Below are 25837 nucleotides of genomic sequence, written 5' to 3'. Positions count from 1 at the left end.
CCTTGGTCGTAAATGAATCCAACGATTAAATTACTAAAATCTCCACAAACCTCTATTCTGATAACAATCATCATGCGCTAAATAGTGAATGGTTCCAAAATGTATTTCCTGCAGTTCTAGTGAGAAGCAGTGATTAATGGAGTTCAACCGGGTCTGTTGTGAGGCAGTTAATCACTGAAGACAATGATGGACAGTCGTGCAATCTCGTGGATCGGTTGAAGTTAAACATTAACGCCGTTGGATGTCAGCTCAGTGGTCTACAGGTTAAGCGTTCGTGCTCGAGACGGATAGGTTGTGGGTTCGAATCCTGCTGGGCGAGGTCGTGTATGCGCACTGTTGAGTGGTGCCATACTAGGACGAAACCGTTGTTCAGTGCTTTCGGGTTTTCAATGGTGTTCTAGCATTAATCGACTCATGAATTCAGCTATTAAATTACAATCTCCGCAAAACCTCCTTTCCGATAAAAACAAAGAAAAGTTGATTTCCATAAAATATATTCACGTTTTAAATTGATCTTAAGTTAAATAACTTGTGAAGATGTGACTAGCTTGATGAAAGATTTTAGTGTAGATTGACAAAAGTGAAAAAAAAACATTTTTAAAAAAACCAAAAAGTGACTAAGAAGTCTTTCCATCTTAGTTTTAGGATCAAAAACAACGAATTTTTGAAAGATCGATTATTTTCAATAACTTCGCCAATCGGCCTATTTAATTATAAGTCCCTAATTTCTACATGGCAAAACACAGGTTATTCATGTATCACCTGACCAACATACATACTTCTGAATGTTTTTGATTTGTGGCGTTTGAAAATTTTTACACTTTAATCAAGAGAAAATTTCCCTAAGAAATGGGTATCGACTGAAATGTTCTGAATAAATTGAAAGCATAAACCTTCCAAGAAAAAGAAACTGGTTTCAGAATTTTCAGTCTATTCGTGTAGATTCCATAGATGAAAAAAATATGATGAGCAAGTCCTATTGTCCAATATTAATAGATTTTTTAAATATAAGTCATACTTCAGTGTTTATTATTCACTCATGAATTTGCATATATTGACTTCTTTTTACTGACTCGACGATGATTAAAACTTATAATACCAAACTTTTTATTTCGCATTATCCGAAGTTAAACTGCTATACTCACTCATGATGTCCTAGTTTGATGTGCGCGACTGAGGTCTATAGATAGTAAGTAGTATGTATCATCAATCGGAAGTGAAATGCCTGGTGGCAGAAGATCGAAGAAAAGAGGACGAGGATAGACAATGATTGGTGTGGAAACGAAGGAACAATGAAGTCTGAAACGATTGATTAACATTTTTCAAATGTAGCACTCAAATGAAGTTCTCAGATTTTACTAAGAGATTTTGTAATTTGGTATTCAAATACTTTAGGTTGTCTATACTGGTGTCCTCATTCACTACAATAAGAAGAGACTACTGCCAAATTTGTCGTCCCATGTTAATATGCCTGATGCTCATTGGAACTAATAGGCAATTAAATTAACATATTTATATACATAATCATCTTGTTGAGGCTCAGAATCCACTTATAATTTGCATACATTTGTATTTTTGAGAATTGTGAGTTGTCTATATTGCTTAATATTATCAACCATATAGATCATACAGTTTTCAAGATCAACTCAGTTTTTAATATCCAACATACATTTTTCTTGTTTTTTGAGGAAACAGCCGTAAATGAATTTCATTAACTAGTTTAATCTTGCTTTAAAGATTATCAATTTGCTCATTAAATAATGAAGATACTTGTTTCAATATTTATAAATCACACAGATCTAATTAGCGATTTTTAAAGCATGGAACTTTAAATTAATTAAAACCACAGAAGTAAAATAATATTGGAGAACCTATCAGTCAAAAAGAATTTTAGAAATGAAAACTTGATAATACCTTTGACTAAAATCAAATCCCTGAAACTGTTTTATAATACTAAATCTTCGTTTTGTAAATTACTTATCTTGCACGTTTAATAAGCAAAATTTTTATTCAAGTTGCTGAATCATACTCAGAAACTTTTTCTCGTTGATAACTGTATGTTCACTCCCAGATCCTATTTAAATTTGAACTGATCTCCATAGCCAATAGTTCCGTTCAAAGGTATAACCTTTACTTAACACAAACTGAAATCAATAAACTGATTTACAAGCCTAAATCCACATCCAGACTTTATCACGAGCAATGTACACATTAACTATAATCTATCTGCATAGACTTTCCTCGTTCAACCCCTTTTTATTTTACTTAACTATTTTGTCTACTAAATTACATTATTAGTAGCCACTTTATTTAAACAGAATATTATTCACATATAGATCCCAGATAAATAGACAGTGCAAGCTGTCTACCTTCAAAAGTCATGACTAATTGACAAAACAATAGAGTGAAACAATCTACAGAACACTAATACTCTGATAGAGAAACAAGAATTTTACCCGCATGACATATTGCAGTGACTTTTAAAAACGGAGGCTTTATTTTTAATGCTGAAATTTGATCATCTTTGAACTCGTGTAGTAAAATGGAGCAACAAGAGCACTGTTACCCCTTCCTTTATTACAAAATTAGGATACAACAAAGGGAATTTAGGGCGATTATTCTGTTACCTGGATAAAAGGCTCGCCGAGATAATTTTCTTGTTTATTTTCAAAGTATTCTTATCTAACAATTAACATACGTGTAAGAAATAGGTTTACATACTTCCTTGTTAAATTTATTAACGACATAGGACATCACAACATCTGAGCGGTAAGGTTGGATTCAAGTTTTAGATAAAAAGGCAGTTGGGAATTAGTAAGTTAACCTATGTTTTATAATCTAACGAAAAGTAGAAATATGTTGGATGTGCACCTTTGACCAAGCCTGAAACAAGCCTACTGTTTTCAAGTTTCATTTTAATAGAGATTAAGATCTTCAGTGCCATAGTAATTAGAACCATTTCTCTGTGACTTTTACGATAAGATTTCTATCCTTTCTTCAAAGACTGATTGACCTGTCATAAGAAGCAGTTAAAATAAATTATATTCAAGTCTTAAAATTTCAATTGGTCATTTCAAACTACAGTCTTTTCAGACCGTCTGAATTTACTTATCTTTCAAACGTTAATCTAATTATAAATAGAACTAAAAGAAAAATTAACTATAACAAGGATCAATCAATAAGAAACGAAATACTGATTTATAAAATTACGGCTTCGGAAATGTCTAACTGTTCATTAAAATAGTTTGATAAAGATATTTATTCACAAAATAAACGACATATACCGCTTAATAAAACACTTATTAATTGCGTCATTTATTCTTATATCTCCCTCGTATAGTGAAACAAAAAGAAACTTGTTTGATTGATTTTATCCGAAGAAAAAAAACGTTACCAGTGAATTTGTGCATGAAAATAATCAGATACATATATACATTAGTGTTGCCCGATTCTCTCGAATTAAAATTAAGAAAAAAAACACAAAAAAAGCGAAACAAGAAAATATTCTTTTTATTTATTACCCTAACCCAAAGTGGTGTTCAATTAGGGCTACGTTTTTCTTTTTAAAAATGAAAAAGTAAAACCAATACAATCTATAACACTGTGAAATCAATATTTGGTTTTTCACTTTTTATACACCAATATACGTTGTTTTTTTCATTGATAAACTACATTCATCAAAGTAAACTTGAATATCTTTGACTTTTCCTCTTTTTTTTTAATGAAATCAAAAGTAAGATTTTATACGACGTTTTCATTGAATCAGTTAGATTATTGTAATGAATTAGCAGACAGAAAGTTAGAATAATTGAAGATATGTTTATCAGTTGGTCTGCTTCTTTTTTTTAAAGAAAATATCACTTTGTATATTGTCACCAGAGATTGTTTACATTATATAGTTTATCACAAGTGAAATGATGCCAATATTTTGTATTCTCTTTGGAATAATGAAATTCTTTGAAATATTCTATACAATTCTGTTTTCATAGTTGAATTCATGAGTCAATTAATGCTAGATCACCATCGAAAACCTGGAAGCATTCTCGGGATTCGATCCCAGGACCTTCGGTCTGGTGAGCTGGCACTTAACCTGTAAACCATTGAGCCGGTATACAATGCTATTAACCATTACAATCTCCACAAACCTCTATTCTGATAACAATCATCATGTGCTAAATAGTGAATGGTTCCAAAATGTATTTCCTGCAGTTCTAGTGAGAAACAGTGATTAATGGAGTTCAACCGGGTCTGTTGTGAGGCAGTTAATCACTGAAGACAATGATGGACGGTCGCGCGATTTCATGGATCGGTTGAAGTCAAACATTAACACCGTTGGATGTCAGCTCAGTGGTCTACAGGTTAAGCGTTTGCGCGCTAAACCGTAGGTCCTGGGGTCGAGTCTCACGTGTAGGGTCGCGTAAGCGCACTGTTGAGTGGTGCCATACTAGGACGAAACCGTTGTTCAGTGCTTTCAGGTTTTCAATGGTGTTCTAGCTTTAATCGACTCATGAATTCAACTATTAAACTACTATAATTTCTGATAATTCACCTTTCATATTAAATTAATGAACAAACAAGTTCAAACTATTTTCGATTCACTGAAGGTATTATTATTGAAATATTTCAAAGAATGAAAATCTAACTAAGGTCAATTCCATATGAAAATTCAAATTAAATTAGTTTTTTTATGAACTTCACAATAGTAATTGTGGTAGTAATAGTGACTTATTTCTAAATGACAATAATTAAGAATATTTTCAAGTGAACTGGTAAATTATTAAAAATAATTCAATCTTCAATCGATCTTTCTTGAATAAAAACGACTCTATCCTACATAATATTCTATGGAATGTGAAATATGGATGTTAAACTTGATTGTTAATTAGTAATAACAAATAATCATTTAAAATTTATATATTTCACTGAATGTGTTTGGTTAGACAGATATTAAAAGCCAGTAAACACTAAGAATTTGTTATTGACTTTAATATGAAACTGTTGCTCTTTTCAGTAATGAAAACTTTTTATTAAAGATAGGATTATATCCTAAACTCTTCAAGTATATTCACTGAGTGATCAAGTCATTTATGTCAGCTATTTTTAAATCTATTTACTTACTTACGCCTGTTACTCTCAATGGAGCATAGGCCGCTGACCAGCATTCTCCAACCCACTCTGTCTTAGGCCTTCCTTTTTACTTCTATCCAATTGTTGTTCATTTTTCTCATGTTTGTCTCCATTTCTCGGCGTAATGTGTTGTTTGGTCTTCCTCTTTTTCTTTGGCTTTGAGGATTCCATATGAGGGCTTGCGTTGTGACTCATTTGGGTGGTTTCCTCAATGTGTGGCCTATCCCCTTCAGTGCTTCTTCTTGATCTCTTCGACCGCTGGGATCTGGTTTGTTCTCGCCCATATTAGGTTGTTGCTGATAGTATATGGCCAACGGATCTGAAGTATTTTGCGTAAACAGCTGCTAATAAATCTAACTATCTTAAAAATAAATAATCATTTTTATAAAATTTTCACAGTTCTAATTTCAGAAAATAGATATATGTTACAGTTAACCAATGATCATACTTTTTAGTGGAAATGTGAATAAACATGAGCAATGAATAACACTTAAAGTTATTAATTAAAATATTTATTAGGTAGTCGAAAAGAAATGAAAAAAATAGCTGTGGTGAATACTATATTAGATAACCATCTATGGGAACAGTATTAAACCTAATGAGGAAATAAAAGAGAGCAGAAATCCAGCTTGGAAGACCATAAATCTTTAATTTAAATAGAAAACGAATTAGATACTCATAAAATATTACAAAAACGTAGATAAATGATGTCATATTGATACATCACCCATATCGTTTGGGATTTGTTACCATCCTCTACCTCAATGTGTTATTCGAGATAACATAGGAGTAGGCTATAAAAAAATTAGAAGTCGTTAGACCAAGCCATAACAACAGCCTATCAAATGATAGAGTAAGACTGAGCCACGTATGTAAGGGCTGGTCAAGGTTTGCATAATAACTGTAACTAGTGGTAAGTGGTGTTAAAAAGTGTTAGCGGGATAGAAATTGGATTGAAGCATGTTGCGAGCAGGATTATTTTGACGCACGCTGATCGACTTCTTCTCATCCAATCAGCGCCAGCAGATACCTGGAGAACACTCTAGAATCTCATGTAAGCGTTTTCCTTATTGTAATTCCTACTTCCATCTACCCTTATTATTTGGAGCATAACTACGTTCCTGTCCAACCGTGTTCTGATTTGGGGACTTGTCGAGTGAAGTTATGTCCAAGAATGTTAAGCAATAAGAGTAGCTGGATCGTAATAAGAGAAATTATGACAAAAAGCTAACTACCAATATTCATACATACTTTCCAAACTGTACTCTTAAACACCCGATCTTTTCTATAATCATTGCTGATACTATTATTTCAACTACTTTGTTACTGATCTCGTCGTTCGGTTGCATGGCGCTCTGAGCTGACGCACGTTTGTGCCGGGCATTACACTGATTACGACTAACTGTTCAGTAATCAATTTATTTACAGTTCTGTGCAAAATTAACGAACAATAGTAGGCATAAAATGACAAAGATAACTTATTTCACAACTGTCAGGATAAATTTTTTCACCCAAAACGGCAGATTGTCAAACAGAGCAGCTTGTCTTAAAATGTGATACGAAATGGAAAATACGCATATATTTTTCATATAGACTTCATAGAAAGTTTTTACTCTATTACAAAGTATTAGTGTTATCTTTTAGCATACTTTATACAAATCTGTTTAGAATTAATTCAAGTAATGATCTCACTATGGGAAACAATAGAGAATAGAATATTTACCAGAGAAAGTTTTATATTTCATGTGTCTTTACTTAAGTAGATGTAAGTACCATAAAAATCTATACAAAACATTATTTGCTAGGTTAATGACTGAACAGGCAAAAACGAAGACCATGCTTGCGGACAAGCAGTCCCCAAGTTTAGTTGCGCAGTCAGTAAGTATTATCGAATCACATCAATTCTACATTCAAACATTAATCACCAAAGATTTGATTAGAAATGAGGACTTGGATTACCGTATTCATTTGAACCGAATTAGATAAATGAAATAGCTGTGTACTTAAAACTAATCCCGAAAATCTTGAAACTCGCAAGATTTTGCAATGTTAAAACTGATGTTTTCCTTGATAGGGGCTTTTAAATATTGCACATTTAAATCTTAGTTTAATTGACAGTCAGCTTTTGAATAATTTTCTGTGTGAGAGTTCCTGTTACAAGATTATGAGTCGAATCTTTTTAAAATTATTTGGCCAATATAACGAACAAGAAAAATCATCCTAGCACTAACTTTATGTTACTCATAGATAGCCATATTTGTACACCCTTCTAGGTAGATATGATCGGACAAAATCAAGCTTTGTAGCCAAGTTTTAATTCTTTTAGAAAATGACTACCCATTGTTAAACGATATTTAGTTGTTTGTTCTTTTATTACTCTTATTTTATCTTACGACTGAAGAATCATATTTCAGTGCCGATTAGTCTTGTCTAATTACGTCAGTCCATTATAGGACTTGGATCAGCAACTCCGTTTACCGAGCACTTGTCATTCAACAATTCTGTACCATTAGGTTTCACCTATCAAATAATCAGAGTTGGATAATGGCGCATGTTCTATCCTATTTGCGACTCGTCAGTTGGATGTATCTGCATCCCAGAGTTGGCGTTTACTTTGGAACCTGAACTTAGTACACCTTGAATCAAATGCCACCACACTACCCACTTAGCTACTGAGTTCAAACAGACACACTTGTGCAACAGAAAGAATTTTAATCCGTCTTTACAACCCGAACATGTTCATAATTCGATAAACCCTCATTTATACAGGAAATGTTTTGGAGGGTTCAACTTAAAACAATTATGTATCACACATGGATATTAAACCTTAAGAGGGCACAGAAAACACTGGAATAATATTTATGAAGAGAAACCAGTACTCTATTTTCCAAGATCTAGGTATGTGCCGTCGATTCGACCCAAATGAATTTTGTCGATTAAACTTTCATTTCTAAAATTTCATATCGAACTCTCTAATGAATGAACAAACCAGGGAAAATATTTAATATCAAATAAACTAGTTACAATGTAATTGTAGTCAATAAGCAGCCTACCGTGTCGATAATGGTTTTAACATCAGAAACCCATAACCGAAGACTGCTCGATACCAGGTAGTGCCTAGTTGCCACACAGCCCAACAAACAAAACTAGTTTTATAAATTGTCCACGTAACGACTACCAACGAAGTTGACTGGATAGAAAACACAACAGATACTGAGTGCGTCAGTGTGAGGTAACAGACGGTAGCTATTTAGTTTTACCAAATAAACTGACCTAAAATTAGAAACAGTCAGCGACATAACTACTGACAAAGACACGCCGTTGATAATTCATAAGAACAGACACTTCAGAATTTCGGTAGAATAAACTGATGAACAGTTCAACTGTATTAACGTTGTTTTTTACTAAAATCCCATCACCCTATCAACCGATAAGCGAAAACTGGATCTATAGACCCCTGAATGAGAACTCAACACTGCAATGAATTTAATACAAAAATCGCTTTTAAATTGGTTCACGTAATTAGGAAAGATAAAAAGATAAATATTAATCTAATTTCTAATAGACATGTAATTAATTTAGTTGCATCAACAATCTCATTACCATCTCATTAGTTAGATGTTAACAGTAAAAAAAACACAAAACTAATGTTGAAACAGTTCCAGTAAAACAAACAAGTCGAACTACATTATAAGTAAACTACAACGAGAAAGTTGAAAAATATTATCCACTAGAAACTCAATCACATTGATTCCATATTGCGACCGTTGAATGTGATTTTCCTGAGTTTAATATAATACTGAAGATGGCATAAAAGTGTGCACTATAGACGAATCCACAGGAAAAATCAAGAGCAGTCAACCAGAACCATCGAATATTTGCTCCAGTTTAAATCATATTAAAATTTAACAGAACACATTGAAACCATATAAGTAATAATTCATTTTTAGCTAAATACCTGCAGTCTATTGGGGGAGATTTTGTTAACCTGTTATAATAGTAACTTAAATCGTTACTAAAATTGTTCATCTGTAGGCCCTGTGTTCAAACCCCAAACCACGTGTATAAAAAGAAAGAACAATAGAGAAAAAAATTAATGAGCAGAAACTGACAAAATTTCAATATAAGAACCATTATCATTATTCATTACACAAAAAATAGACTATACAAAGAACGCAATAAGGAGAACTTTCAAGCATTAGAATATAAATTATTCAACAATGATAATAATCCATTTAACACATTCCATTGTTTTATTTTCGACATCGAACAAAAAGCAAAATTAATAAAACAGCAGAAGTAGAGGTACAAAAAACAAAAAAAGAAAATGGAGGATCAATGGAGAACGAAGGCATACAACTACAGTAACTTTATCATAACTAGGCGTGTTGAAATTTCAGCGGTGTTGAACGGCTCTTCAATACAGGTTTTTCTATGTGTGCATATAGATGTATTCATGATCAGGTAGTGAAGATAAGAAAGAATACAACTCAAGTAAAAATTACGTAAAAACTAAATCAGAAAGAAAAATCAAGACAATTAATTTTGTTTTTGTTTCTCAAAAAAATGAACAAAGACTGTGAATGAATTGCATAGAATGTGAAAACCCACTAAAACTGAAGAACTAACACACGCACACAAGTTTAATTTTCTAGCAGACTTACAACTAGATAAAAATTATGACATAAAACGATAATATCTTTACAAAGGATGACAATTTTCTGGTTATGAACACCTGATTTCTATTATAAACCTCAGTTTTATAACTACTAGTGATGCTGTTGAGTAATAATGCTAATTGGATTGGTATGAACACTGTGAACAACAGTCACAAGCCTCAGAGTTACTACCAAAGATTAAATTTAGAGGAATTATGGACGAAGGTCGTGGCAAAATGTAGAGTATGATAATGCTTTGATTTATGGAAGTAAAATCTATTAATATCCCAAAGTTAATTAACAGAAGTGAAAAAACTGAGTAGAAAATATGTGTCAACACAAGTTGATGTGTTAGAAGTAATTACATGCAATAAACATGTAGTAGGTTTTCGATAATAAAAATCCCCAGGATATATATAGCATGACAGCACCGGTGAGACAATACTGAAGTGTTTCTGAGTTAAATAGGGAAACATGAAGTGTGGGTGTGTATGCATGATAACAGAGAAGCGATTATACTCCAACTCCTAATGTAATCAAATAATCAGATGAAAACCACTCAATCTGAAAGATAACGTTATATACGCTTGACAACGATTTCATTTTTATCTAACAACAATTCCATTCTAAATAAACAATAAATTAAATTAATCGTAAGCAGAGCAATTACATTGGTGTTGAGTAGTAAAAACAGAACAAGAAAAATCAGAATTATTGCAGAAAACAAACTTTTTCTCGAAACAAAAGTAGAAAGTTTAAGAATAACGACCGTGTGAAGCAGTAATAGACTGATGATAGGTTGGGGTGTTCCCACTACTACCACAAACTGGAAGAAAACACGTCGATGATACTAACGATACAGTGTTAATACTTTTAGTTGGAGTAGTGGACGTAATATTACTAAAACTATTACTATTATTATTACTTTCGTAAGGGATCACTGATTTAACACCAGGATGAACAAAAGGTTGCGTAAGATAATGTTTCTCATGTTCGTTTTTAAATATTGGATGACTACCATAATGCTCGATGAGATCATCAATACAATTGAAGACTTTCTGACCAATATGATATTGTCCTTTCTCAACGTGTACTTTGAAATTTCTTGTTTTATTGCCTGCATTGATAGTTATAGTCAAATCCCCAGGCTATTGTATAAGTCAGTATAAATAAATAAGAAAAATAAGTTAAGCTTTATCATATGTTTATTTTATATATGCAGGTGAAGTAATGAAATCAATTTATTAAGTCGAATAAGAAACAGTATAACATGAAATTCTACCATAACAGTTTACATGCTGTGAAGTTGATCAATCTATATTTTGTCATGTTATACACATACAAAACTCACTTACCAAGTTGAAAGGTTTAGAAATCCAGCGTTTAGCTGCACTACTAGATATGTGAATAATTAATTATACTACTCGTCTACCTAAACCAAAGTTGATGAAAAGGGGTTCGGATGTTTCACTCACTGATTGAAACCAATAACTTCTATCAGTAAGTTACTGTACATCCTCAAGAGGGGTACTGAATGATTCATACATGAAAGAGAGGTGTGATAGCATAGACAAAGTATATTGTACTTAAGCAGTTGACCAGTATACACATATAGCGTACCCTACAGCATCTAAGTGTAAAGTACTACTACGAGACTAGCAGAAGATAATGCAGACAACTACTTTTTGTGGTAAGCCTCTGGGAATAGTCAAAAAGTTCGTGTGATTAGATAGTTGTGTTAGTGACTGTGGTAATACGGTAGAAAACACTTTTCTTTGTATAGACCAAACTACAGAGGTTTACATGAATCAGAATTAGCTTTGACTTCAAAGTGACGTTACATCGGCCATTAAAGATCAGAAGCACAATGCTGCGATACAATATTACTGCTTCACAGAGATAAAACCCGCCACTTCTAAACTAAGAACCTTTCACGTATATGGATTGGTTTTGTGACACGACTGTGTTCAAAGAATCTCTTGCACTCGGTAACAACACCAATTTAGTAACGTTGAAGTCCAATAATCCATGTACACAAACAAACTTTTATTGTAGACTTGTGTTCAAACAAAATTATACAGATATATTACCAAATCTGATAACATAAAAATTATAACCTTCATAAATTTTGCATCATATAACTGTTCATTTTAAATTTAATCGGCAGATATGATCGACAATCAAAAGACCAAGTATCTATCTATACATCAATAGTATGAAATAATAAAATTCCTGATTATTTATCGTTCTTTTCCAAAAGTTAAAACATAATAATCAATACACAGTATATTTTCCGAGAAATAGTTTACTCGTCGGTTGTCTAGTGACAGAGCACATAAGCATCCATACAAATAAATAGAATATATATATATATATATATATATATATATATATTCATACTTCCTCTCAATAAATATTGATCTACATTAGATGGTCTGTCTGAAATATGAAGAAGAGAATTACATTTATTTTCTTTTTTGGCATAAATCACATCTGGAAATTCAACAACATAATAGCAGCCTCTTTATTGTTATTACTATTATACCAGTTCCAATAGCAATAACGGTAATAATAATAATGATAGTGGCAACACAGTTTGCTTGATGGCTATACCCCCACTCGCAAAATAAGTTGTGGACTGTAATTTTTCCCATATATCTGTCGTTGTTATACTATTTACCCAACTGTGCATATTTTTTGTGCATCAGTAACTAATAATTAGATTGGATTTGTAAAGCATTGACCGGTGGATTAGAAAGTAAAATGTAATTGCCCAATATGATGGACGAAAAAAATTATTTCAACAATAATAGTAGGCATAAATTAAGTTAAAGACAATGGTAGATCGAATATTCTAGGTTTTGAGGTGATTTTCATACCATAAAATGAAATTGACTGGAAAATTGTTAAAATTTGTGAAGTACTAGGTCACGTCTTTGGTTTATTTTGGGATTCCTCAACAATGCTCACAGTAACTATCTTAGACGAAATTTAAAATATGAATTTTAGTTCTCACAATAAGCATTACAACATTCAATTAATAAATTTAAGATACTACAGTAAAAATCTCCAAATTTCAGAAAAACAAGAACAAACTTGTTTAGTTTAAGCTGTTTCGCAATGGCCTCTGAAAAACTACTCAATAAAATCGAGGTTCTTTGTTCATTGATTATCGTGAAGGATTTTGAAACATCAACATCACATACACTGTTTCAGCAGTAGTGCTATTGTTCATCATTTGCTTAACAGTGGACGTCACATAATAGAACATGTTTGCGTTACAACTAACTCACCTTACTCATGAAAACTTACATGTGATTCACTATCGCGAACGATGAATTCACCAGGTAAAGAATGTTTGCCTAACATCTCTTCACATTCAGCGCGTGAAATAATACCCCAGAACCATGGCCGATTTATATGTAAGCAACCTGTACTAGACTGTGTAGCATAACTTAGCCTCAATGTTTCTCCATCAGTAGGCTGTGACTTATTTGTTACTGTATAACTTGAATTAGTCGCAGACACCTGGTTACTTCGAATAGAATGGCCAAAATTTGTAGACTGACAAGATAATGGCTTGTGATTTGAACCGAATGATTTGCTTAGTGTTGTAGTTGCCACTGCTGGTGTTGTGAAAGCAGTAACATAATTATGTGGTACCAGACCACTTTCACCACGAGTATTACGACAATGCCACCAAGCTGGATCATCAGGAGGTTTGTTAAGTACTTCCAAGACCTCGTTTTCACCAAAAGACAGCTCTGCTACATGACTACGTACAAATGGGTAAAGAGTTACAACAGTTTCATGTTGCTGTTGCTGACCTTCATGACTAGGTGGGTCGTTATTACGTACTAGTAATTGCGGTTGTTGATGTACTTGTTGTTGGTTTTCTGTAATAGAACCAGGATTCAGAGAATGTTGTTGTTCATAATATTGATAAGCTAAGTATTGAGTAGGAATTTGATCTTGAGTATTTGAAATGTTTGGTACAGACAAATCATTTGCATCCCGATTAAGTGTACTTGAATTTAATATACTGGGTTGTGAACTACTTCCAGATCTGTAACGTTACGTGGAAAAACAATATAAATAAATATTTAATGATTTGGTGGACATATTATACCCATTGATCATGATGTGAAAAGCTTGTTGGCAATATCACTAGTTCGACCTAGATTTTCAAAATGAATTTTGTACTCCAAGACTGTTGAAGCGTTGAAATCAAAACCCAAAGCCTTTTATCAATTCATACTGACAATTCGCGTTTGATTAAACCACTGGTGGTGAAATTGACAGTTTATTCAAATTTAAAGTCTCATAGATAGAAAGATTTTGATATGCCTTTGATTACATGCACAATAGTTAAGACCTAACAGCCAGCTGAATATTACAGTTTAGACGGTATGACATCTTAAAAGCAGTTGAAAAAGCTAGAACTCAATATTTCCTTCATTTTTAGTCCCTGCTTGTTTGAACTAGAAGTGTTTTTAACAAGTGCTTCGAGTTGTAAAAAACTTATGACAATAAAAGAACTGTGGGGAAGTAGAAATGTACTGTAAATAAAAACAATGTGAATTAGTATTTTGTAAATCGTCTACAATTTAGTATACGATGTATAGACATGCAACAAGAGTTCCGTTCGTTTAAACACAGACAACTGTCTTTAGTAATTTATTGGAACAGAGACAATGCGCTTCCTTAAATTGTCACAAGTATGAATCAAGCAAACAATACTTAGTATGAAGCAAAAAGAGTAGCATTTCTGTTAAATGGTTGTGGAGCATAATTTAAAATACTGAGAATACTGACTAAAGATTTGGTGATGTTATTATCAAATCGACGACAATAATAAGAAGGAAGAAGCTAATAATGATAGCTATCTTGTGTTTAAATATCCTTCCAATAGTTTAAGTGTCCAGAAAATAAAATAACTTACGAATATTTCTAACAATCTTAAATACTTCGATTTACTAACATTGAATGTTTGCAAATGCCTATTTTAGACCATTTTACTAACTAAGTTTTCATCTTAAATTTAAACGACAACGACTTAACCAATAGGATGTTTAGTTTCTAACTTAAGCTATATACAAGTAAAACCAAGCAAAATGAATGTTTCTACGTTTTATTTAACGTTAGTTATATGTGTAACTCCGCCTGCAGCCTTTCTAGAGCCACTGTCGCTCCCAATTCCGGATAAAAGAGGAGGATTTGGCATAGAGTCAACAACCTCACCCCTTAGAAACAAACATTGCTAAAACACGCTATCCAGGATAAACAATCTAAACCATTCAAACTCTGAACTCCGAATTGAAGGATCTTCATTTGGAAGTTATGGCGCCTGATGATGAAAGCCGAGATTCTGCGGATGTCACGAGGCTGATGTCTCTTCTAACAAAATAACAGTTAATATAGGTAGACGGAATGTCCAGACAGTGTGGCAGATTGGGAGGATCAACCAGATAGTTGCAGAAATGAGGAGATGCAACTTAATGATGCTCGGAATAAGTGAAACCCGTTGGACAGAAAATATCAGATTTGGGAGAGCTGCATCCTCCAAAACAATGGAGGGGATTACAATGAAGGTTATCCAGTGCTACGCACCAACCAATGATAGCAATGAAGACGATAAGGATTAGTTTCAAGAGAGGCTGTAGTCGATCGTAGAGGTGCGCATGAAAAAGACCTGACCATTCTGATGGGAGATCGAAACGCTCAAGTCGGAATGGGCAACACCAGATATGATGATACAATAGGACGACATGGACTGGGAGAAAGAAACGAGAATGGAGAAAGATTTGCAAATTTATGCGCATTCAACAAAATGGTTATAGGTGGCACTATATTTCCCTACAGGCCCATACAAAAAGCTATATGAGTCTCACTGGATTACACTACACAGAACCAGATCGATCACATTTGTATCCACTAAAAATTCAGAAGGTCAATGGAAGACGTGAGAACAAAGACAGGAACTAACATAGCTTCAGATCACCAACTGGTGGTTGCCAAGATGAAGGTAAAGCTAAACAACTACTGGACAACTGGAGAAACAGAATTACGAACGTTTGACACAGCCTTCCTTCGACATCCTGACCAACTCAATGAATTTAAGATAGCTCTCAACAGCAGGATCTACTCAAAAGAGGAAACTTATATGGAAGACAACTGGAAAGGGATCAAACAAGCACTAACTTCAACGTGTTGTTGCTACCTTGACGTGGTGGTCGGGCTTGCTTATCGTGATGAAGCAACCGAGCTATACTGGCTGGAACAACTGTTCCTCAAGGTCCTACCATGTCAGACATGTCGGTTGAAGAGCGGTAAGACTAAAATCAACAAACCCAAGGTCCGAAGGCGAAGTCGTACTGCTGACTGTACAGAGGTGTGACAGCAGTAAGGTGTTTCCTTCAGACAACCAGCATGACAGCGATGCTGCCTTCCCACAAGGAGCGGTGGGGTTAGAAAAGGTCGACCCTAAAAATGCACACCTCGCCTTATCCCACGGATATCTGTCTCCGGCGGTAAGGTCCCAAAAAGTACGGAGCTAACACAAAAATTACCGATAAAAAGGTCGTGTGTGACCGACCTCAAGCAGTTGTCCCTTGGGCACTGCGGTCACGCTCCCAGGTCACTAAGACCACCTCTAATCCAATTTCCTTTTCAGGTACCTCCGGAACAACCCTTCCACGGTGTGGGCAACCGGGAAGTGATAACCGCCCTCATACCTCTAACAGCACTCAAGACCACTGTATTCCGACTGAACTTCAACGTGTCAAGATATTCTGGACCACAAGAGAAATCATCATAAGAAATGAATCTCTATCGAAACCCTGGTCAGCATTCAAGAAAGAAAGATCAAGAAAACAGCAATTAATAACAGCCGAACAAGAGTAGAAAAAGCTAAGACACAGACCGAATACACAGACTCAAACAAGAGAGTGGAGAGGAGCATTAGATCTGATAAGCGGAAACATAGGAGATCTAGCAATCGCAGCAGAAAAAGCTACAAGAGAAGGAAATATGAAACAATTACATGATACAACGAAGAAATTGGCAGGGAAATATAGTAAACCGGAGCGACCAATCAAGAGCAAAGAAAGTAAGCCAATCACTGAAATTCAGGAACAGTGGAACAGATGAGTAGAGTATTTTCAAGAACTCTTGAATAGACCAGCTCCACTGAATCCACAAGACATCGAAGCAACACACACCGACCTTCTTAAAGATGTCACACCACCTACAATCAAAGAAATCAGGATGGCCATCAGACAAATCAACAATAGGAAAGCAGCAGCAGCTGACGACATATCAGCTGAAGCACTGAAGTCACACGTAGAAGCAAGTGCAAACATGCTCCACGTCCTATTCAGGAAGATTTGGGAGGAAGAACAAGTGCCACCGACACACTGGAAAGAACGAAACCTCATCAAGCTACCAAAGAAATGAGATCTGAGCAAATGTGAGAACTAGAGGCATCACACTACTATCGATACCAGGAAAAGTTTTCAACAGTATTGCTGAACAGCATGGAAGATTAAGTAGACGTCCAGCTTCAGGATCAATAGGCTGGATTCCGTAAGGATCGGTCGTGAACAGACCAAATCGCGACACTACGGGTCATCGTTGAACAATCAATTGAATGGAATTCGTCAAATTTCTCTACTACGAGAAAGCGTTTGACAGTGTAGATAGGAGAACCCCATGGAACCTTCTTCGACACTATGGTATACCTGAGAAAATCGTCAATATCGTCCGGGATTCATACAATGGACTGCACTGCAAAGTGGTGAATGGGAGACAGCTGACAGATGCATTCCAAGTGGGGATTGGTGTCAGACAAGGCCACTTACTCTCCCCCTTTCCCTTTATTCTGGTAGTTGACTGGATTATGAAGACCTCTAAATCTGGGGCGAAGCATGGAATACAATAGACAGTTTCGATGTAGCTAGACGATTCGGACTTCGTAGATGACTTGGCTCTTCTATCCCATACACACCAACCACCAACGAAAATGGTGCAAATATTTATAAACAATTGTGTACGCAAGATACTTAATGTCCGTTGGCCGGATACCATTAGCAACAACCTACTGTGGAAGAGAACAAACCAACTTCCAGATGAAGAGGGAATTAGGAAAAGACGTTGGAGGTGGATAGGAGATAAATTGTGGAAATCATCAGATTGCATCGCGAGGCAAGCGCTAACTTGGGATCCTGAAGGCAAGGGGGAAGAGGAAGACTAAGGAACACATTGCGTCAAGAATCGGAGGCAGATATCAAAAGAATGAATAGAAACTGGAAAGGATCGCCCAAGACAGAGTTGGTTGGAGAATGCTGGTGGGCGGAGTATGCTCCTCCACGAGGAGTAACAAGTGTAAGTAAATAAGTATATGTGCAGGTTACAACGTAATCAAAACACGCTTAATGTTGTTGTACTGAGATTTGCCTGGCCACTACTAATCTATATGTGCTGTTGAGAATCTTAATATATATAATAGTAGACAAATCCGACCATTATATTTCCTATCATTCAACTAAATATCGACAACGATCAGGGTCCTAAAGGATCATTTTCCATTTTATCGATGTGAAATTTATGTTATATACTCAGAGTTTTTGTTCGAAATTTCCAAATCAAATCTTGTTGGTAAATTTGCTTATCAAGGCTGTATTGCTTGTACACCCTAAAGCAATTAGCATGAGTTATGAAGAAGTTAAACTTAAACATATTTATCTTTAAAAACATGGGTAATGTGAATTCTATGAATTCGGATTCGAACTTTTGGGTATATTTTTAAAGTCCCAAAATCACGAAACAAAGTAATCAAACATTAGGAAAAGTTAATAATTTACGAAATACTAACACCTATTTATTTTGAATAATCGTTTACTTTTATTTGTATTATTCGTTCCATCTATGTAAAAAAAACACTGCTGTGACAGTATTGTAAAAAAGAAAACAAGTTGATGTAACATTAACATCCACCTATTCAAACACGTTGTCAATATTGAGTCCAACTATTTGAACTGTCTAATTGTATAAAACCACGTTTATCAGATTGTTTGAGTCCTAGAGCTTATATATAGTAACAAATAAATTCTATCCAGTGACCATAAAATGAAAACTTAGCTACCATTATGCTCTAAAAACTATATCAGTTGAACTGCTAAATTAAATATAACATCTAATAAACAAATAAAACTTTAATTATATTTAATATATTTACAGGTTCAAATGATTTAGAAGCTGAAACTTTTTACTTCAAAACCTATCTACTACTCTTAATCTTCCGTGAAGTCATCAACAATTTTTTTTCAGCTTTTCAGCTATTTCCATCCTTGATCTATCCCTCTCTGCTTATTTACTATACTTTTAACATTATTTTGTTATCGGTTTATTTTCCATATATTCCAAAATTCATGTGGTTTTTTTACTTTAAATGTTAATCTTTTAGAGCTAATTTTTCTGCATAAACTAATCGATCACATTCTCCAACTTCTTATTTATTTACCTTTGGATAGGTTATTTTATGCACTCCCATAGCTTCTAGTTTCCGCCCCCGTTCTCGACATTAGAGTAATTACCATTAACAGAACATGGTTTAGTTTTCCGAAACTAAAAGAGTCTATATGTAACATAAACACATTCAAATCTAGGTGATTGATTAAAAAAGCAAATAATAGGAGAAGCTCGAAAAGTCGTGGTCCAAAAAGAAAAAGCACAATTAAGTAGTAATGTAAATTAGAACGTTTTATTACAACTTCCACTGTAAACAGTCTTCAAATACACTAATAATCATCATTTTGAAACTCACCAAGTACAAGTTTGTATTCTTTACTACTACACATTTTTTGTGTGGGTTAAATGATACTATCCGAATACACACACTAAGTGACATAAGTGAACATCCCACTTAAAGTCCCTTAGTTGTTAATCAACATGAAATAAAATGGTCTGCCACTTTAAAATAAATATTTAAAAGCACACTTTCACAATTTAAATGGTGTATAACAGATCAAACGAGCACGTTAATTATTAATTTACGCTCGAGTTATGTCAGTTATATTTTAAGTAGAGAGCGATTTCTATTTGACAGCATTCCATGGTAATTAAGTTATGTCACAGACCAAATAGGTACGAAACACCTGTCCAATGACTCATTAACATAATTATGACCCTACGGCTGATATTGTTAGTCGATGACTAGAAAATATCTCAAAACTCTACGAATGAATAAAATAGAACCAAAAACTACTGACCTATTCAGATTTTTTGATAAATCCAATGTGACATAATTTGATGGAAACCATCCCATTCGCTGTGGTTTACCTTCGGTAATTAGAATACCACGCCACCAACCATCTGAACTTTTTTCCAAAACACGAATTTTATCGCCTCTTTCAATTGACAATTCATCTGGTTGACAAGCAGGGTAATTGAAACGTGCTTGACATATTTGACGACCTAAACCAGTTCCAGTGCCAAAATAGGACGTATTACTTAAAGTTCCTGTCATAATATTAGTAGTTTGCTGGAACAGTGATAAGGAAACATTTACAGCGCCATGTCCATTTTGAAAATTTGGTATGGAATGCTGATTAAAAGTAGTTTGAATAGTAAGAAACAGAATTTGAACAAGTTTAATGAAGTTAATAAACTTGAAACAACTTATCACTCTGTCGAACTTTTAACCAGACGTCTAACCCAGTATGACTTGTTCGTGATAATCATTTTAAACTCATGATAAATTGTTAAATAAAGATGACTTACTGAGCACTACTTTTATCGTACAACTCGATTGTGATTGTAGTACGAAAGAAAAAATGGTTAACTTTGTTAACGTCTTAATGAGTCTTTTGAAAATTTTTTGGACAGAACACCTTGTTTCATCAAAACGAAAAGTAAATTTGATAATGCTAACACATTTATGTCCCCAAAATATACCATATTTCCTAAGAAAGATTATAACACATTTGATTGATGTCTCTAAAGAGACCTATATTTATCTAAGCACCAGTTATTAGATTATGTCCATGAGTGTTTATCAAATTAGTGATAGATCTATACACAATACAGGTTACCAGTCTTTTTATGGCTTCCACTGACCGAATACATTTAAACTTTGATCAGATAGAGCACATGGTGTTTTGATCCAAAACGTTCTGCTCGATATTAATGGACCGGCATTTTTAGTTGCTCGATGATTTTCTATTTTGTCACAAATACCTCTGAAGTATCTGCTGGTATTCTGTGGCAATACTTTGATGAGGTTAAATGAAATAAGATTTCAGCATAAAGGACTTCCACAACCAGTTTCTAAATTTGTTTTGAGGTGTCGATTTAGATAATATGAACTTTGAGGAACACAACTGCTTTATCTTACATACCAGCCGTTTTTGTACTATCATTTTTCAGATGAAAATTTCTTAGCTCTTAACACTATTATTACTTGACTTCACACGTCATTGTGCTTCCACGATACCATGATTTCGTGTTTGTATGAATTATTTAGTTGAGTGAGGTTATTCATACAACTCGACTAATATCATAAGAATTACCTGGGGGTAAGCTTGTCTTGCATCAGATTTCGACAGCCAGTTAACTGATTCACTATCAACCGTTTTATTTGCATTTTGAAATCTTTTCGCGTGTTGAACGGATATCTGATTATTTAAGGGGATAGAAAAGCTGTCAGAGATTCCTTCCTGAAGTCTCATATCCGCAAATGCTTGACTTGGAGGAATTAAAATGCTTGTAGACGCAGATGTGCTGACAACCTTAGCTCCAAGGGACTCTGCACTTTCGTGTCGTAAATCAAAAGCTGAAAAGCCATTACTCCCATCCGGGGTAGGTGAAGAAGGATTGGACTGTCTAGTGCTTGTACCTTCCTGACGATTTTTCCGGCGTCCCAGAGTATTTCGCAAACTTGAAAATATACCCTAAGAACGTAACGCCATCTATAAATAGTAACAAGTACTTACTTGTTTTGAACGCTTGACATAATTGCTAGGGACATAGCCAGTCTTTCCAAAGGAATTCATCACCTTCCACCAATGTTGGCTATCATCGATAAGTGTTAATTTTTCACCTTTTTGAATTCCAAGCTCATGACTATCTGATGCCTCATAATCAAATTTCACTATCACAAAATCCGTATTTTTATGAGACATTACCTTGCAAAAAATGTATAGAACATTAGCGATTATAATAATAGTAATAAACAAAGTAATTAAATGAATGAGCAGAAAACTTGGAGAATATTTATGACGATTATACCACACATTAATCTCGGAAATTACACTCTGAGTTAGATAGTATTTGGTTCCCTTAACTCTAATAGATGGAAGGGGCCATGGATTTATAAATGTATGGTTAGTATGTGACTAAACTAAAAACTCTCCTTAGAACGGAAGTAGACAATTCATAAAAATTACTGTTTAAGCTACCAATATAGTGCGGCACATAAACTGAGACTACTAAAAATCATGTAAATTATAAATAAAAATAATATATTTGTAGTATCCCAATGAGTAGAAAATTGGATTTTCTGACGTTTTGTGACTTAGTGTAGGTCACTTCTTCAGAGAATATTCGGTTATTTATTCTCTGAAGAAGTGACCTACACTAAGTCACAAAACGTCAGAAAATCCAATTTTCTACTCATTGGGATACTACAAATATATTATTTTTATTTACAACAATCAACCCAATGCTCAATTTATTCGAAATTATCAAATCAAACCTTGGTAATGACACCTACATGTAAATTATAAATTATGTACAGGTTACTGTACACGGTAATAATTATGATCTATTCTGAGTATCAGTGGTGCTAGTTATCCAACGCTTGGAAGATAAGGAGACGATTGAATCCGCCAATTAAAAGTAGCGTAGCTAAACCAACGATCCACAAATCAAATAAATATGTATTGAGCAGAGATGTTACTATCAGCTAGGTACATATAATGACCGTAAACATAAGAGTCGGTTGAATACAATACTCAGGTAGAGAAAATAGTTAAAACGGTCTGTTGGGTTGGGTTCACCATATTTATATTTTCTTATCGTTCTTCTTAACACTTCTAGCTTTTTGAGGTGTTTGAGATCTTCCTGGATGATCTCAGAATGCCAAAACTGACAAAACCCACTTAACTCCGATAACATGGAATGGATAAAACAACTAGCTGTGTAATCTATCGTAACATGTGACCTTCAGTCATTCGTAAACAACGTAGAACCCGGTACATATGTGCATCGGCTCAGGTTACTACGCAGCATAGCAGTAGTAACAGTATCAGAAGTAAGAAAAATAGACACAGAATATATGATTATCGAAGGAAATACGAATTCATGGAACATAAGTACAAAACAACTTCAAAATTCAGGATCTAAGGAAGACAGAGTGAATGCGGCACGATGAATAGTTTCGATTCATGTAATCGAACATCTTTAACCACTGGTTAAAGGACTCCAACCAGATAGTCTGTACCAACCAATGAGACTAAGTCCAACAGTCAATGGCGTCATGAACCCACGTCCCATCTTGGTCTAGCAGGGCCTAATTTTCCTCTGATTTACTCCTACAATAGCCAACATTGCACCTCAAAGTAGGCAATGGTTGAAGAACAAATATCTCTGTCACCCGAGTTGACGAAGATCCCCTACAATGTAGTCAGAACCTGAGCGGTTACTACTAAGGAAGAGATAAACATGTACACACATACTTCCCAAAGACTGAGTAAGGTAAGTCTCATTTGAGTCTTGGGATGAAATCGCACAACGCATTAGCCATAGCTATCGGAAATTTACTATAGTCAACAATAGATTGTGGTTCGTACAAGCTGTAAATGAAACTCATTACCGAACATATAAGGTCTCCACTGTCTGTCTAAACGGTAATTTACCAAGGCTACACATCAAAATTTATCGGATGCAATCAGGCTGCAATGTGAAGCAAATATGGAGATGAACATGAGTTTCTGTTCCTGATCTCAATTAAATTTAACTCTAATTAAACCCGTTTCGGACAACTACAAATGGGGACCAAGTCCACTAATGTTACTTTAGTACTAGAACTTATAGCAACACTGGAACTAAAACGGCTGGCATCAATGTTACACACCCTTAGAAATTTATCCACGAAGCAGGATTTTTCCAATAGAAATTGAGAAACATTGTAATAATTCATTAGGATATAAAATCGAAATAGTTAAGAACTAGGAAATTTCAACGGCGAGAGTTTTCATGGCCCCAAACAGATCAGTCTAATGTCCAGTCAACTTTGAGCATTTCAAGCTTAAGTTTTTCACGCCATATATATATATATATATATATATATATAACGATAGGCACAAGAAATCTAATTAACTGTTCATATAACCTGACCAGTGTTGAGTTCTGGTAGGTAAAAATTCATGCCACACGTCAACCAGTGTTTATGATGCAGTAAAAGATGAATTACGAAAGAGCTGACCAAACAGTATATATTTAGACCTATTTACCAGCTATCAGGGTATGAGCCATACTGTGTGAGGGCTAGTGACACTATCTGGCCACCAAGAATGAAGTGGGAGGAGCGGGTTTAAAATGTGGGACAGGTCGAACCCGCTGACTACTAAGTAAACAGTTTGTTATTTTTGCACTTAAACGACTGTATCATGAGTCAAAAGCCCGGACAGATACCTTAAAAAATGTAACAATTCCATTCCATGTTTAGAGACCCGTGGTCATACACTTATCAGTTTTCTTTATTGAAATAATCATATCGTTAACTTATAGATAATAACAGCTCTTTTAATTATTATACATCTTTCGCCAATCTCCGTCCATATAAGCCCTATCTTAATCAATATGTTCCTGCAAATGAGATACAAACTATGTATGTTTGTTTTTTTTAACTTATGTCGCTCCGAAGATATTGCCACTTGAAGAAAACCCGCACAGAAAAGTGGATTTATACTAATTTTACTTTGAAAGTGTCATGCTTTTGGATTAGTTAGACATACATAGAGCGAACTGAATGAATCGGAATGGCTGCGCCACATAAAACTTCTAACGAAAATTTTCCGTTGATTAAATAATTCACTGTTATGTTTTCCGTGATTTTATTCGACGATTACAAGTTACCGCATTTCACCTGAAGTTAAACTCCAGACGCTTAAACCGACGTAGAGTGACGTTCAGACGGAGGCCTGAGAGTTGACTTCTTTAGACAATAAGCTACCATTACGTACTGAGGTTGGAAGCTCACCTAACCGTCCTTCAACAGCGCACCCTCATGGATAAATCAATGACATTCGACATGGCACCTGAGGTATTGTACGGAATTCGTTTGCCCGTATAGCATTTTGAGGTCATAGCTGATTTTCAACCCTAACTATTAACTTAACACCTTATTTTAATTCCTCAAACTAATTCGTAACTCTATTTTTAAAATGTCAAGTGGTTGAAGTATTTAAAGGCCACTTCACTATTGCTCAAGTATTACCCATTAATGATAATTTTTCCGATGAATTGCAAAACCCTAATCTATTACACCACCTAAACAAGTGCACCATAAACAAACAAATCAGCACGATAAAGCAGGTAACTCAAGTCTAGAGATCATTCGTACTCAAAGCTTGCATAAGCTGTATGTAATAAGAGGGACAACAAGTAAATATGATGATACAAAGATTGAGAAGTTTGTAACCTTCGACGAGTTAAGCATAATACAATAACGAAAACCACTTACCAACACAATCTACCACTTTCTAGCAGACCATCGAACACTGCGCTTACAATTCACTGTCCAACGGATGCATGATTTGATGAGTTCCACGATTTTTGGTCTTCAGTGACCTACGCTAATCTTTGCGATCCTAAATACGATGAAGATTTGACCCGACTTAAAGGACATCAAAATAAAGTGCTGATATAACATTTTTGGATACTTTAAGTGTTGGATTCATTTTTTCCTCGTTCACATTTCTCCAAACTTCGGATTCAATACAAAGTGTAAACTAGGGAAATAGGTATAATTTTTCGCTTGTCCAGACAGACGC

The 25837-nt window shown here is 34.6% G+C and overlaps 1 protein-coding gene across 1 annotated transcript; it reads right to left on the bottom strand.

The window, feature by feature from the left end:
• Positions 1-8165: 8165 nt before the first annotated feature.
• NCK2 (Cytoplasmic protein nck2) lies at positions 8166-25629 on the bottom strand. Its single transcript, XM_012936558.3, has 6 exons — positions 25528-25629; positions 21776-21967; positions 21353-21733; positions 20054-20388; positions 13098-13851; positions 8166-10933 (listed from the first exon to the last, which is right to left on the bottom strand). Exons 2-6 carry the CDS (start codon positions 21962-21964, stop codon positions 10541-10543), a joined length of 2052 nt encoding a protein of 683 aa, XP_012792012.1. The 5' UTR covers positions 21965-21967; positions 25528-25629; the 3' UTR covers positions 8166-10540.
• Positions 25630-25837: the final 208 nt, after the last annotated feature.

This window comes from Schistosoma haematobium, chromosome 2, assembly GCF_000699445.3.
Source record: "Schistosoma haematobium chromosome 2, whole genome shotgun sequence".
Taxonomy (NCBI): Eukaryota; Metazoa; Platyhelminthes; class Trematoda; order Strigeidida; family Schistosomatidae; genus Schistosoma; species Schistosoma haematobium.
Note: the sequence above shows the minus strand (reverse complement) of the source record. Positions and strands in the feature narration are given on the sequence as shown.